Consider the following 16,460-nt stretch of genomic DNA (forward strand, 5'->3'; position numbering starts at 1 on the left):
TTTTACTTGTAGTAGTAGCAATTACAGTCGTTTACAGTATATATATCATTTAATATCACTTTGAAAAACTGATTTAAGATGATAAATGTTACTGGATAAATAACTACATTTATTTGTTTTTTCCTGTTAATTTTAGGGTTATATATCCAATGTAAAGTTTGGGGTTAAATATGATAGACAGGGTGTTCCTAGCCCATCTGGTGTTATGGGCTAAATCTTACAGACAACGTATTCCTATTCCATATGAAATTTAGGACTGAATCTGTTAATCGGTGTATTTTTATCCAATGTGACGTTTTTGGACTGAGTCTGATAGATAGTGTCTCCCTAGCCCAAGTGAAATTATGGACTAAACCTTATAGTGTATTTCTATTCCATGTGGAGTTATGTCTGTATAGAAGGAGCTCAGTCCCAGAACCCATGGTCTTAATGGGGATCCAGTGATAATTTTATTGTACGTAAAAATTACATGGGATGTAGGGCCCACACAACCTTAAATCCGTCGCTGAGCGTATCCTTGTCCCATGTGAAGTTTGTGACTTGAGTTTAAACCTATGACACCCTGTTCTTCCTATACGTGTCTTGCTAGAGTATATCTTAACCTTTTTAAAAATTTTAAAATTCCTTATCACTTGTGTAATATTCAATGTTTAAAACCACATAATTATTTTAAAACTACGATTATTTAATACACAATTCTAAAATGGTCTCCAGTCTCAAAAGTATGATGAAACACCATGACTTATTATTTTCACACTCCTGAAGATGACACAGTGGTACACGTCGAAACATGTGTGTGTGTGTTTTCTTATAGCAAAGCCACATCGGGCTATCTGCTGAGCCCACTAAGGGGAATCGAACTTCTCATTTTAACGTTGTAACTCCGGGGGAGGGGGCGTCGAAACACAGAGAGTGTGTGTTTTCCAGTCTCGGAGTTTTTATTGATTTTAATTCTGTATAGTAAGTTACGGTTTTTATTATACTTTTGAGACTGGAAACTCTTTTAGATTTATGTATTAAGTACTTGTTGGTTTAAAATAATTCTGTTTTTAAATATATCTTAATCTCCTTATATCTTAGTTTGAGTCATTTAATTTTTTGTATTTCCTTTTTGTGAAAGGCTTTCCACATTATTCCTGTGGTCTGATGTTGTTACAAAGTGTCCTTCAATACAAGTATGCTTTTCAGTAGTACAGTGATATGTCTTCGAACTCATACTGCTTAAAATCGAGTTTCGATACCCGTGGTGAGCAGAGCACAAAAAACCTTTTATGTAGCTTTGTACTAAATATCAAACGATAACAAGAACATAAATACGTATTATTATGTTACGTTGTCTGTTAAGGATGGTGACATGTACAAACATTTGTGCGTGTATACATACATATATATGCGTGTGATTGAGCGTACATATTAAAAGTGTAAAAGATTGTGTATTTTTAATGTATGATATATAATTACAGTAATGTGAAAAAGTTAGGACACCCTATGAAAGCCTGTGTATTTTTGTAACATTTTTGGATATATAGATATTTAATCTCAATTTTAAGGAATAGGAATATAACTAAACAATTAAAACTGAAGAAAAGACTTTTCAAGATCTTCTGTAAATGTAATTCTACAAAAATGCGTATTCTAACTGAGGAAAAAGTTAGGACACCCACACATTTATTCCCACTTAAAATGGCTCAACTCACACACAAGTGTATCACACTAGGTGCACATGATTAGAAGATCGTTACTTAGCATTTTGAATGATGCTTGCCCTGTTTAAACCTCAGACATTTAGTTTGGTGTGCTCCTGACTGTTAAAGTGAGAGTGAGCACCATGGTGAGAACAAAAGAGCTGTCTGAGGCCTTCAGAAAGAAAATTGTAGCAGCTTATGAGTCTGGTAAGGGATTTAAAAAGATCCCAAGAGATTTTGAAATCAGCCATTCCACTGTCCGGAAAATAGTTAACAAGTAAAGGGCTTTCAAAACAACTGGCAACATGCCCAGGTCTAATCGTCCAAGCAAGATCATCCCGATAGCAGACCGCAAGATGCTAAAAGATGTCTCCAAACACACTAACATCACGAGACCTACAGCAGGCTCTGGCTACTGTTGATGTGAAAGTGCATGCCTCTACAATCAGAAAGAGACTGCACAAGTTTAACTTGCATGGGAGGTGTGCAAGAAGGAAACCTTTGCTCTCTAAAAGAAACGTCAAAGCCAGACTGAAGTTTGCCAGAGAGAATGTAGACAAAGACTAGGACTTCTGGAATAATGTTCTTTGGACAGATGAGTCCAAAATTGAATTATTTGGACACCAGAACAGAGGACATGTTTGGCGTTAATCAAATACAGCATTCCAGGAAAAGAACCTCATACCAACTGTGAAGCATGGAGGTGGAAGTGTCATGGTTTTGGGCTGCTTTGCTGCAGCAGGACCTGGACAGCTCACAATCATAGAATCCACCATGAATTCTACTGTGTATCAGAGGGTGCTTGAGGATCATGTAAGACCATCTGTACGAAAATTAAAACTGAAGCGGAACTGGACCCTGCAACACGACAATGACCCAAAACATACCAGTAAATCCACCAAGGACTGGCTGAAAACTAAGAAATGGAGAGTCCTGGAATGGCCAAGTCAAAGCCAATATCTTAATCCCATTGAGATGCTGTGGGGTGACTTGAAACGGGCTGTACATGCAAGAAACCCCTCAAACATCTCACAGCTGAAAGAATTCTGCATTGAGAAGTGGGGCAAACGTTCTTCAGACCGATGTCAGAGACTGGTAGATGGCTACAAGAAGCGTCTCACTGCAGTTATTTCAGCCAAAGGGGATAACACCAGCTATTAGGGGGTAGGGTGTCCTAACTTTTTCACATGACTGTATATATATGTATTTTACCCTTTTCTCGAATAAAAATGTTTCAAACTGTTACTTTTAAAGTTACCGAAGGTTAACTTAATGGAGCAGCTGTATTTTAATCTCTGTCACTAGTTAGGCTGTTGACAATCTGACTTCAAGCATAGATTGCCAGAGTGTTAGCAATTGTTGGAATTAGTCGAAGACGATCAAATGACAGACAAGCCTGTCAAACAAACGAATAGCGTGGGCATTAAAACAACGACCTATTAGACAACCGAGCAGGATGGACGTTCAAAAAGTACCTGTCAAACAAACGAACAGAGTAGAAGCTCGCACAACAACCTGCCTGACAGTGAAATAGAGTGGACATTCCAACGACGAACTGTCAGGCAACTAAATAGTGTGAGAAAAAGAAATGTCATATTTTACTGCTGTGTGTTTCAGATATAGATGTTCAGCAACTTAGAGCGTAATGTTGATTCACCCAGTGTAGTTTGTAGTAATTATTCAGGCATGCCACAGAACGTGAAAGAAAGAGAGAACTCGAAAGGGCGTATAGTGCTAACCCTCCTATTGTTTTCTTTTCTCTGTACTATAATCACCACCCAGTTCTCCAGCCTTTCGAATAAAGCCAAAGAATGTGGTACAATGTTGACGTCATAAAGTATTCTCCCACACACACACACACAACGTTCTGGATTTCCTAATTTTTTAAGCCAAATACCTGGGTTTCCTGTAGTGCTGTAAACCTTGAAAAGAAACCTGTTAAACTGTTTTTCCCTTTCTATAAAACACCCATATCTGGAATTAACTGTAGAGTGTTTTTTCAAGAAATGCCCAAGTCTGTCTATCATCTCTTAACTTATTACCCTATGAATATCAATGAAGATGATAAATCTTGTCTCATGAGTGTAACATTGTTTAACTGACAATTAGAAACTAAAATTTCCTTTACTCAATGTATAGCGAAATTTCAAGTATGTAATGATCTCTCTTCCCCAGAAGTTCCCCACTTAAACTCCGGCAATCACATACCAATTTGTGGTTCACGATAAATATAAAGTTCTAGCATCTGCTGTCAGCTCTTTTACCATTCGGTGAAGAAAACCGCGAGTAATCGAGTTTAGTGTTTAACTTTTCTAATCCTTATTAATCATAATCAATACCACAGTTTTGAAGTATACATTAATTCCAACACATATCACACCGTACAAACTTTAGCCCACTTCCTGAATTATCTGTAAGGTTCATCAGGGCCAGATTAGCGAGAGAGAAGTCAGCGACAGGACAACTCGGCGACCCTCAGCTCATCAACAATACTAATGTGTGTGTGTGTGTTTTCTTCTAGCAAAGCCACATCGGGGTAGCTGCTGAGCCCACCGAGGGGAATCGAACCCCTGATTTTAGCGTTGTAAATCCAAAGACAAACCGCTGTACTAGCGGAGAGTAACAGTACTAATAGTCGACAGAAACCTCGGCGCCAGTATTCTTGGTCGACAAACAGCTCGGCGACAACCCAGGTGTTGAAAATATTATCAATTGTTTGGCAGTGCTGTAGCTTCTTTGACCATATAAATCATTATTGCGTCATTTTAGCTTTTGCTGTGAAGCATCTATGACACATTAATTTTCAATATTTTTTTTTTTACATTCTTTTCTTATTTGGTTCATTTTCGAGGTATAAATTCAATACTTCGGAAACCATTGTATTTTATATTTATGTATTCAAAATGCAACAAATTAGTTATATACGTTGTAAACCTGATTCATGTACACGTAAACATGTATGCATTCCCCTTAGTAAACGTTAATATTATATCAAATCCATCTCACAATTGTCGACAAGATGATTTTTCAACCGACAACTTGTCCAGTCGACGGCCTCTCTTTCGATATAATTTTCTTTCGCCCATTATCACCGAACCATCTTTAACCTTAATGAAGACATGTTGACATCAATCTTCATTCTTTACTAGTAGTATTATCAATCTAACCGTCTATTATTTGTATATTTAACTAAACTTTAGCCATTTCACACATAAAGGTAGCATTCTAATCCTTTTATTTATTATTGATATATTTAATTACTAGGTATCACATCTATAGATGTATACGTCTAGTTATAACTAAACAATTCAGTAGCTTCTAATTCTAAGCAACTTACGAAAATTACCAGCTAACAAATAATATTGGGGATAATTTATCTTTGAAGTTAATTAACTTCTCTTTCTTATTCAGCAAAAACTTGAGTTAATTCTTTATTTTAATTTGCTCCAATAGCGATATGTCTGCAGACTTACAATGCTAGAAATCGTGTTTCGATACCTGTTGTGGGAAGAGCAGAGATAGCCCATTGTGTAGCTTTTCGCTTAACTGCAAACAAACATTTTAATCTATTAACTTCATTATCCACAAATAATATAAATACTTATAATCAACTAAAAAAGAGAAAAGAAATTGTATAGTTAGTCCTAAAGACCAGTTTATACTTATAATTTTGATATACATACGGTGGTAACAACTGTACAAATAGTCCTAAAGACTAGCATATATTTATTATTTCAATGTACCCACGAAAGTAACAACTGTACAATAGCTTAAAGACTAGCGTATATTTATAATTTAGGAGTAACCTTGGAGATAACAGCTTTATAGTTACGCCTAGAGACTAGTGTATCTTTATAATTTTGGTGTACTGACGAAAGTAATAAGCGTATAGTTACGCTAGAAGACTAGCATATAACATAGGTGTAATCACGGAGGCAATAGTTGTACAGTTAGGCCTCAATACTATTGCAGGTTTTTAATTTTGTTATACTCACGGAAGTAACTATTGTACAATTAGGCCTAACGCTAGCATAAATTAATAAACTAATTTTTCTTATGGAGGTAACAATAGTACCGTTATGGCTAAAGACTGGCGTATATTTATAATTCTACTGTACTCATAGAGGCAGAGATGCCAACTATTTCAAATGACTGAGCGTAATGACTGCAGACAGTACCCTTTATTATTTGCGACTACTAGGCCTGACCAATGTCTCTATGCTGTTTATTATTACATTATTATTACAACTATTATTATTTATTACTGCTATAGATTGCTCATTTATGACTGTGTTTTGTGTATTTAATAAATAAATTTAAAAAATGCTTTTGAAATTATGTCTTATATTTAGTTCAGAGTAACAAACTGGTAAAACAACATCGAACATGCACAAACAGTAAGCATAAAAAGCCTTTATGTAAGGACTAGTTTATATCATGTTTATGACACTTATTGTAATAGTTTTGCAGCTGTTGAAACCTTTGCTTTCATGAGAATGTCTCTGGATGGTTGAGAGTTATAACAACATTGTCCATTTGACTGCATACACATCTTGTGTGTTATAATACTACTCAAAACTGAGGTGCTCAAGTTTGGTCTGAACTTGCTTTTGTTTTTAATCACTAAACCAAATATCCTTTCACTGTCAGCATTAGAATGGAAGATTGTAAGAATCCAAGCATGTCATATTTCTGGTTGCCATTTCCATCCTTAACTGTAGACAGCTGAACCCAAAACTTGTCAACATTCAACTGAAGGACAGTTTCTGAGAAAGTATCAATTTGATAGTTCAAATATTGCCCTTCCAACTTGTCAATAGTGTTGTGCTCATGTGTACTGACAAGGACAGGATACCTGTCTGTGAAGAAGCGTAGAGAAGAGAAATCTTTGCTGAGTTTCAGTTTTGGATCAGCAACCTCTGCATGAATCAGAAGTTCATCATTTAGAGGGAAATGTTTCATCATGTAATTTGTAGCTGCAATTTAGTATTTCTTGACACTGGTGTAGAAGCTGATCAGGTCCAGGTTCTTTTCATATTTAACAATGTATTCCTTGGCAGCATTTCCAATAGAAACTGCCTCGTCAGATTTGTGTAAGGATTCATTGTTGTTGTCAAGTTCAGTAATGTTGCCTTCAAGATATTTTGGTTGATGTATCTGACAAGTATATTTTTAACTTGTGTAATCAGAGTTCTATGCATAATGTGTATGCAAGGTTCTTCTATTTGAAATATCAAATTGGCTTGCTCAAACAGAGGAATTGCAGACTGAAGAAAAAGAAAAATAACAAGTTCATTTTGTTGTCCAAGAAAACTGTTAACTTATCTAACTTGCTCTGCGCATAACTTTTCTTGGTTACTTCCTTGCTAGCTTATGTTTTCTTCTCTTTTTTCATTGATTGTCTCTTCTTTAGTTCAAGGTCAGACTGCCTAAACATATATTGAGTTATATCAAATGTTTCTTTGTCTGCTTTTGGAGACTGTTGTCTTATGTCCCTGTGTGGCTGAGAAGATGTCTTGACTGTGTTCCTGTGTGGCTGGGAGGGTGTCTCGACAGTGCCCCTGTGTGGCTGAGAGGATATCCTGACTGTTAAAGTCTTGCTGCCTCACTGAACTGCACGTTTAGATCCTTTTGAATCTAGTTTTTCCTTTTAACAGTGAAAATACTTCTTCAATGGCTTCCACATGTCCAATATTCTGTTGAGGCACACCCAAAGTGATAGCCATCTTGTTTTAACAAGTTGTAGAATTGTTCTTGTTTCTTTCTCATACAATCCTTGAAACTCTTTTATTTTGTTTTTCTTCTTTTTATCTACTCATATCGTTTACGTTCGATTTTCTTCAACAAAGTACTATATATAATATTACGACATAATCACCTTTAGAAATCCAGCATACTATTTCCCCGAAATAGATTAGTTCCTTTAGTGAAGTTATAGGACCACCTTTAGCAAAACAACATAATGCATGCGTAATAGGATTAGTTATTCTAATGAAACTATATAATCACCTTTAGGCTTGGTATGGCCAGGTGGCTAAGGTACTCGACGTGTAATCCGAGTGTCCTGGGTTCGAATCTCTGTCACACCAAACAGGCTCGCCCTTTCAATACTATCAATCATCTTTACAATCTTGAACACCTCAATAAGATTCCCCCATAACTACTTTTTAAAGGCAAAACAATTTGAAATATTTTACCCTTTGATCATATGACAACCCCTCCATTTTAGGTACCATTCTAGTAACCCTTCTATGAACCTTTTCCAATGTTGATTACATTATGATATAATAAGAAAATTCTACCTCTGATTAAAAAGTCTGCATTTCTGTAAAATCCCAAGAGTTACACTTAGAATTAAATTAGATAACTTGTCTGAATGCCCGATCACACCAAACATACTCGCCCTTTCAACTGTGGGGGCGTTATAATGAAACGGTCAATTCCACTATTTGTTGGTAAAAGAGTAGCCCAAGAGTTGGCGGTGGGTGGTGATGACTAGCTGCCTTCTCTGTAATCTTACACTGCTAAATTATAGACGGCTAGCGCAGATAGCTCTCGTGTAGCTTTGCTCGAAATTCAAAACAAACCAATAACCTTTAAAATACAACATATTCTACGGGAAAAAGAATTACTTGCACAGATAACACTATATAATCTTCTTCAGAAAGCCAACATATTGTACGGGTAATTGAAACAGTTGCTCTGACGACACCTTTACAAATCCAACACACTGTAATGATTACTGGATTAGTTGTTCTCATGACGCTATACAATCACCTATAGACATTCAACTCAGTATACGAGTAATTGGGTTAGTTGCTCTAATGACTCTGTGTAATCACTTTCGTAAATCCAACTTACTGTACAGGGTTATTGAATTAGTTGTTCTCACGTAGAGGGGGATATTTGAAACGAAAAAATTAGAAAAGTAATTTTAATATTCAGAATTTTTGTAATGTTATTTGGTCTTACTATTTTTATCTTTAGAAATTAGAAGTAAATAACAAAAACTATACTTAGTAAGATTGGGGAAGAAAATAGTAGGTACAAGATTTTAATTTAGATTTTAGTAGTTTGACGTTTAGTATAACGTTATATTAGGCTTAGTATGCATAACGGTTCTTTTGCCTTAATTATAATTCAACTTGCAGTGATATTCTAAGACAAATTAAATACATTATTCTATTTAATGGATAAAATCCAAAACTAGTTAATTTTCAAACTTCGGCTTAAAGTGTTAACAACAGGCTACTGGTATTTAATCATGGTATAGAGTGCTTACTTTAATTCTAGAAATATAAAATGGTTTGGACCATTTACTATTGTAATGACAGAAGTATAAGATATAAAATAGATTACTTTAGGACACTGGTAGGAATAGAATATTTTGATGTAATGGGAATAACTGAAAGATAGTTAAATGTAGATGACTTTTAATGACAGAAATGTATTTGAAGTATATGGTTATAGTTTATTTAATACGGACAGAGTAATAAAGAGCGGGGAAACAGTTGATCTATACGTAAAATCTGAGTTACATCCTGTTGAAGTTGAGAATATTAAGGATAATAGCAAGGTAATCGGATCTTTTTGAGTTTCTGTTAGTGAAATTTAAAGGAAGAAGCTCTTTGTAGGAATTTGTTACAGACCACCAGATGAAACTGATGAAATTAGTGAGAAACTTTACAGTGAGGTTAAGATTTCAGTTGTTAATTAATTCATAATTATGAGTGATTTTAATTTCAGACATTGATTGGGAAATGCTAGAGTTAAACCATGAGTGAAAAAAATTTCTGGAAACTGTTCAAGTGAATTTCTTCGTTAATTGGTGAAGAACCCTACTAGAAATAATACTATTTTAAATTTGGTGTTCACTTCTGATATGAAAATAGTTAAGAAGGTGGCAACTAGGGAACACCTAGGTACAAGTGATCATTGCTATATTAGGTTTAATGTTTTGCTGCATATGGAAATCAGGAATAATGATATTTTGATTACAAATTTTAAAAAAAGCAAAATTTGAAGGAATGCAACAAGAATTATCTGTTAAGAATTGGGCAGCTGAGTTACTTGAAGACACTAAGAAAACGTGTATATTTTTTAATATTCAAAACAAATATATTCCTTGCACAAAAGGTATAAGAGATAAAATTAAACAAAGCATCAGAAATTCAAATTGACTTGATATTATATGAGATCTAGAAGATTATAGAAAGCCAAGAAAGTAGACCAAACAGGAAATTAGGTCATCCAAAAGAATGTATGAAAAATATTTGAATGAAAACAAAAAATAACAGTAAGGATTTTTAAACGTACATTAGGGGTAAACAAAATGTTGAGATGTGGATTAGGGCCTTTGAGAGATGTTAAAGGAAGGGTTGTATCTGATTATTATAAAATTAATAGGCTATTAAGTTCTGCTTTTTTATTTTTTTACTAATGAAGACTAATATTTCTAATCTTGAACAATTGATAGATGAAAAAATTGACCAAGACAATTGGATAAATTCTGAGATTGTTAAAATAAAGTTGGAAGGTGTAGAGAATGATAAGACTCCTGGGCCAGAGATAGTGGACAAGTACTAACAGAATGGAAATTAGTTAACATCACTCTAACTTTAAGGGAAGAAATGGAGGTTGTTCCAGTAATTATAGACCTATTAATCTTACATTAATCAAAAATAACTATAAAATCATAAAATAATAGAGGTAGGAAAACAAAGTACATGATATAAAAACAAAATAATTGTTGTTTTTTTACTGTACCATGGTCGTTACATTTCTGAGGTAGTTGTGGGTAATTTAAGAGAACTGGGTACTTAGCATTTACTTCACTATTCCTTCTTTAGTATATTTGTAATGGATCTGTTTGTGTATTTGTAATGGATCTGTTTGTATATTTGTAATGGATCTGTTTGTGTATCTGTAATGGATCTGTTTGTATATCTGTAATGGATCTGTTTGTGTATTTGTAATGGATCTGTTTGTATATTTGTAATGAATCTGTTTGTGTATCTGTAATGGATCTGTTTGTGTATCTGTAATAGATCTGTTTGTATATTTGTAATGGATCTGTTTGTGTATAAAGGCACAAAATTAGTCATTCCTCAGCAATATCTGAATTCTTATTTTTAATTTTCCCGACTTAACAATGTGAGTTTACTATGTCTATAGCGTGCATTCAACTAAAACCCAAACGTGATCCATAAATGTAAGGTGTTCTCATCGAAATCTACGAAAACAAAAATTTCAAAACCTGTTTACTATAATGCTTCAACAAGAAATTTGAGAGTCATTGACATTTGTAATAAATATTTGTTTATGGTAGAAACATACACCTTTTTTGCCGTAGCAATTACAACTATTTATTAATCCAGATGTGTCTTCTAAGGTGTAGTTTATGTGTATTCACAGGCTTACCTGTCTTTTGCGAAGATGCTACCACTCCAGTCTACAGAGGAACCATGGATGACCTATCTGCTGCTGCAGCTGAGATAATGGTGGTGAAGAAACCTAGACCAACTGTAACTGTCCGTGGGTTTCTTAACTTTCGAACAACTGTAGATAATACAGTGATCATATTTACACCAGGGAGTGACGATAAAACTCAAAGACCCAAACCTCTTCAAGTGTCATCATTACACACAACTTCGTCAGCTGTGATAAGTAACAATAACGAAAATATGAAAACTGAAAACGTGGCCTCCACACAAAACACTAATTTATTTAAATCTCAAAATAGTCTTCATCGTACAGTGAAAGAACCTCATTACCAAAAAACATTTAATAATGTCATTCCAAGCTCAATTACTTTTCATCCATCAAGGACACAGTCTTCATTATCTCGTTCATCTTCCAAATCGCTGACATCGACCCAATCATCCAGAGATTTCCCAAGTACTTCTACCAAGTCAACAGTAACATCTGCTCTACCTCATTATCCAACAGGCTTAGTAACTATTTTGGGGGGAACACTGGTAGGAGGTGGAATCACAACAGTCTATGAAACCAGTGTCATTGGAACTTACATAGAAGGAAAGTATGCTCAAATCCTTCAAAGTACTTCGTTAATTATCTCTTCCGTTTCCAGTACATCTGTACAGAAAAAGACTCAACCTTCTGCGACTCCTGTTGCTCCGCAACAAACCACAAGAAAACCGAGGTTTCAATTTTCCCGCCGAGTTACAGCCTCTAAAAGTTTAAAACAAAGTAACCATCCATCCACAGGTTCAATTCGACATCCAGTTGATAACAACAAAGACTCAGAAGCAAACACACATGATGATAGATTCCCCACACGTCTTGAGTCGTCCTTTAGGTCCCCGGAATCCTTCCAACATCAGTCTCACCGACCAACACAGTCCCTTGACACTGTTCACACTCGGACTCTGGCCATTCGACCACGTTTCTGGGCCTCTCGGCAGTCTGAAAAAGTAGAAGACACTGTCTTTATGCGCTCACTCAGAAGACCTTCAATTAGGTTTCAGTATGTTCCCAGGAAGAGGAAAACGAACACGGTTTGTAGCATAACACCCTAGTTCTTACTTTTGTAAACTGTGTTCTATACAAACTAAAGTGATCAGTTATTTTTACAAGAAGGCTGTTTTTGATAAAAGTTGTAAGGTATGTTTGTTAATACAGAGTAGTGTTATTGCAATACATGTTAATATAATACAGCACTGTAATAGAAGATAATATTTTGTAGTGCATGTTAACATTACTGAAATGAGATTAAAATTACAATGCATGTTCATATATTGTAATGAATGTAAGTATATTTTGCTACGCAAGGTAATACTATTGCTATGAAGGTTTATATTACTGTAATTCAGGAAAACATTCTGCAATGGAGGTTAATATTTTGGAGGTGATTATCTACTTTAGGTTTTTGTTTTGAACCATTAATTGATAAAAAACAACAGTAATTTAAAGATCCATAATGATTGAGATATTTTAATTTTTAACATTAATAACTTGTATGACATTTAAGTTGGAAATGTACTTTGTTTTGTCTTTCAGGTTCGTTTGAACCGCTTCAAAGTGAGGTTGGCAACGCGTCCGGAAATCTACAAAACGCAAAAGACGTTTTCTCTAGAAGATAACAGCGAAACGCTGCCAAATGAGGATTCATTTGATCCTAATAGTGTAGTATACGAACTAACTACCGTAACTAGTGAGGTTACTTTACACGTGGGTCGTCGTAGGTCAGTACGGACACTAACCATAACCACCCAGGTTCCTCATACACTCGAGGCAACAGAACTTCTATCCAATGATCTATTCGAGCTCACTGAAGACGACGATAATCTATTAACGAGCTTTAAACCGTCTCTTACCGTTATCACACGGAGTTACTCCACTACCCAGCACACGTGGCGGACGTTTCTAGTTCCCGTGTTTGATGGAGAGTCCACAATCTCTCGCACTGTAACTGAAAGTTACATTATCCGGAAGACTATCACTGCCTACAGAACAATGCCTCCAGCAGACCTGTTAGTGGTAAACGCTTCGGAATTTCAATTTCCAGACATTATCGGTTTGGACTCTCAGTCAAGCGTCACTGTCCAAACCCCACTGCCTGGGATCCGAGGTTCGAGAAACGACAATCCTCTACTGTCACTGGAGTCGGCTTTGTCCCAGAACCCCTTAGCAGCTGTATACTTGGGTTTGCAACAACTCAACCAACAAGTAGCCCTTATGTCAACCATCACTAAAACATCTTCGTACGTGACGACTGAGACCGTTTACAGCACCAAGGTCGTCAGCTTCTATGATGGTCGAGCTACTCGGTTTAGAACATTATCCGAGGTTCTGTCAACCATACAACGAACGTTGTCTTCTATACTGACCACAGTACAACCAGTGGTCAACACAGAGGCGCTTCAACAACGTCAACAGTTCCAGCAGTTATTCGCGACCCAGCCACAGCCACAGTACACTACCATCACTTCGTCTTACACCACTGTCACCACGGCAACCAGTACCAAAGTCCGTGTCTATACGCTCATTTATAATGCATTTAGCACTAAGTACCGTACGGTTACAAGTACTAGTTTCATCCCAACAACCGTATCAACGTTTACCACGATAAAAATGCCTGTTACTCCTGTCTATACTTAAGTGTATTGTATATTAATATTAAACTTTGTATTTCTCAGGAACTCACTGCCACTAAGGGGACATCAGGCTATTAGTTCTGTAACCTCTGGAGCCTGTCGTTGTAATCAAATGAGTACAGACAACGATCAGATAAACTAACAGAACACAAATAACTTTTTGATCGACACGTTAGATAAACAACGGCGTAAACATCATAAAGAAAGCTAAACTTTGGTTCACTGAAAAGTTCTTATGGTTGAATGTTTAGTGTGTGTAAGTTACGAATGACAAATTGATGAAGACATGCACGTGGTTATTGTTGAAAGATTTATACTTCATTCCAGTTATCAGTTCGTGAAATCATAATTGTTCCCATGTGAACCTTGCAACGTTTATCACGTGATAAATCAACTTATTTCTTGGAACAGCGGATACGTAATTGTCCAAATCTCTAATACATAGCGGTTCATTTAGATTAATTTAGGGTTTTTAATGTATTTGTACTTATACGATTTCGACCTCTTGAAGACGAGCCCTAGTATTTTTACTTCACTCACGTCTCTGATTGAAGGTTGTAGTGGATGGTGAAATAATATTTTAATACCCTCTAACACCTATAACATAAGTGATCGTGGCGATAAGAGTACAGTGGATAGTAACGTAATGTTTTTAATACTCTCTAACACTTATAACAGAAGTGATTATGGTAATGAGAGTACAGTGGATGGTGAATTAACGTTTCCTAATTCATAGCGAAAATAATTATGTCAGTCATTATCTGGTACCCTATCGTTAGTATATGTAATGTAAAATTTAAGTTTAATGTAAAATAATATTTATACTAGATGAACTTGGGTATTATAATGTTCTAATATATATCTATATATGTTCCTAAAGTGTCTCGTGGTTCCGGCTTGTATTAGGCTGAGGAATAATTCGTGAGCGTTTTTAAATAATTTCATTCAAGCATTACATGAAAGACTATACAATACTTCAATGCATGAACACATTACACCCAAAACATTTATTATGATACTTTATTTCATGTAATACCTAGGTATATAGTATGCATTGTTTTAAACGAAATTGCAAGAAATTAAATGCGAAAAGCAGATGGTGTCGAAAATGCTCGATTTTGTCCACTTGACATTCCATTTAATGAGCTGAAAATGAAAGCAAAAATTAAAGACATATGAAAATCAAACACACCATCTATTAGAGCAAAAATTTATCTACCAAATGACATGAAATATTTTGCGAAAGCGTTTCATTTATGAATATTTTTTTTTAACTTGAAAAAACGCTCACGAATTATTCCTCAACCCAATAGATTTGGGTTTCTCGATCTTATGTTGTTTCAATTCTATTTCAGGTGTCAGTATTTATTTACAGGTCTAGTACGATATGTATAACAATTAATTTGAAACCTATTCGTTTACGTCACCATGGGCAGTCATGTTCTACGTGAAAGCCGTGTTAATTAACAATAGTCCTGTACAGTAAGTTCTATTGGAGAGAGCCCTGTAGTAAGTTTTTTATGTCCCAATCACACCACTTCACCATTTCTGTTTTCCATAGTTTACCAATTCCATGATATCGATGATTTCTCATAGCCCGTTTCAACAACGCAATAGCATAAAAATACTGTAACAATTAATTTGGTCGATATGTCTTCTAATGCAATAATAGTAATACCTATTTAATTTTCTTGTGGCTTACGGTATTTTACAGTTTAGGTGGAGGTATCATTTTAAAGCGTACCTATTTCAGACTTCTTGTTTATGTCCAATATTGCTGCTAGGCACGTGGACTACTACTGTCATTCAAATCCGTGCCCCAGGATTCTCACCTATTATAAGACACCACATTTTTTTACTTTGATCTTAGAACAATCTGTTGTAAACCTTCTAACCGGTCCGGTTTGTCATATGCTTTTGTTTCCAATGTCATTAAATACACGGAATATCTTCTTCTTGGAAATTCTAAATTCCCGATCTGACCGTATCTTTTTTATCCAAGCGAATGCATTTTTTTTCTCGAAAATGGTTGTTACGTGACTTTCTCAAAAGTGATGGTAAGAAATGACCAACTGAATGTCGTTTAATGTGTAAGAAATAAGGAACAAAAATATTTTCAGTTATTTATATATTGAACATTATCAGGTGTCGTAAAACGAACATTAATGGAACATAAACTTTTGTTTCAATTTGCAGGTGTTTCAGTCAGACATATTAACGATTTGAAAGTGGTTTAGTCAAGCGTGTCTACAGTTTGAATATGTTATAGTCAAACATGTCCACAAGTTGAAGATGTTACATCCAAATATAACAACAATTTGAAAGTGTAACAGTAAAACAATGACTTGAAAATTCATAATACTTATTAATATTTTCGAACTATTTATAAAATAAACCTATTTTATTTTTGCCGATTTATAATGTATGTTTTATTAATCCGTTAAAATTATCTTTTTATTGCATCTTTGAAAAGCTAAATAATTATGTAGAAATATTGAAAAATTATTTAGAATATTGAATATAATTTCATAGATATTCTAAAATAAAAGAGTAAATAATACTTCAAAACATAAAATAAATAAATAAAGATCGAGTAGGAAAGTATTAGGAATGGTTAACAGAAATGGGTAATAAGAATCTAGTATTACGTTAAGAATCG

The 16,460-nt window shown here is 35.0% G+C and overlaps 1 protein-coding gene across 1 annotated transcript in view; it reads left to right on the forward strand.

The window, feature by feature from the left end:
- Positions 1-16,207, forward strand: part of LOC143243478 (uncharacterized) — a 49,862-nt gene extending 33,655 nt beyond the window's left edge. The window contains exons 2-3 of the mRNA XM_076487279.1: positions 11,100-12,202; positions 12,705-16,207. Of these exons, the coding sequence (XP_076343394.1) occupies positions 11,100-12,202; positions 12,705-13,805 (2,204 nt within the window). The 3' untranslated portion in view covers positions 13,806-16,207. The remainder of the gene's footprint in view (positions 1-11,099; positions 12,203-12,704) is intronic.
- The last annotated feature ends 253 nt before the right edge of the window (positions 16,208-16,460 follow it).

The sequence above is a fragment of the Tachypleus tridentatus genome, chromosome 1, assembly GCF_004210375.1.
Source record: "Tachypleus tridentatus isolate NWPU-2018 chromosome 1, ASM421037v1, whole genome shotgun sequence".
Lineage (NCBI taxonomy): Eukaryota > Metazoa > Arthropoda > Merostomata > Xiphosura > Limulidae > Tachypleus > Tachypleus tridentatus.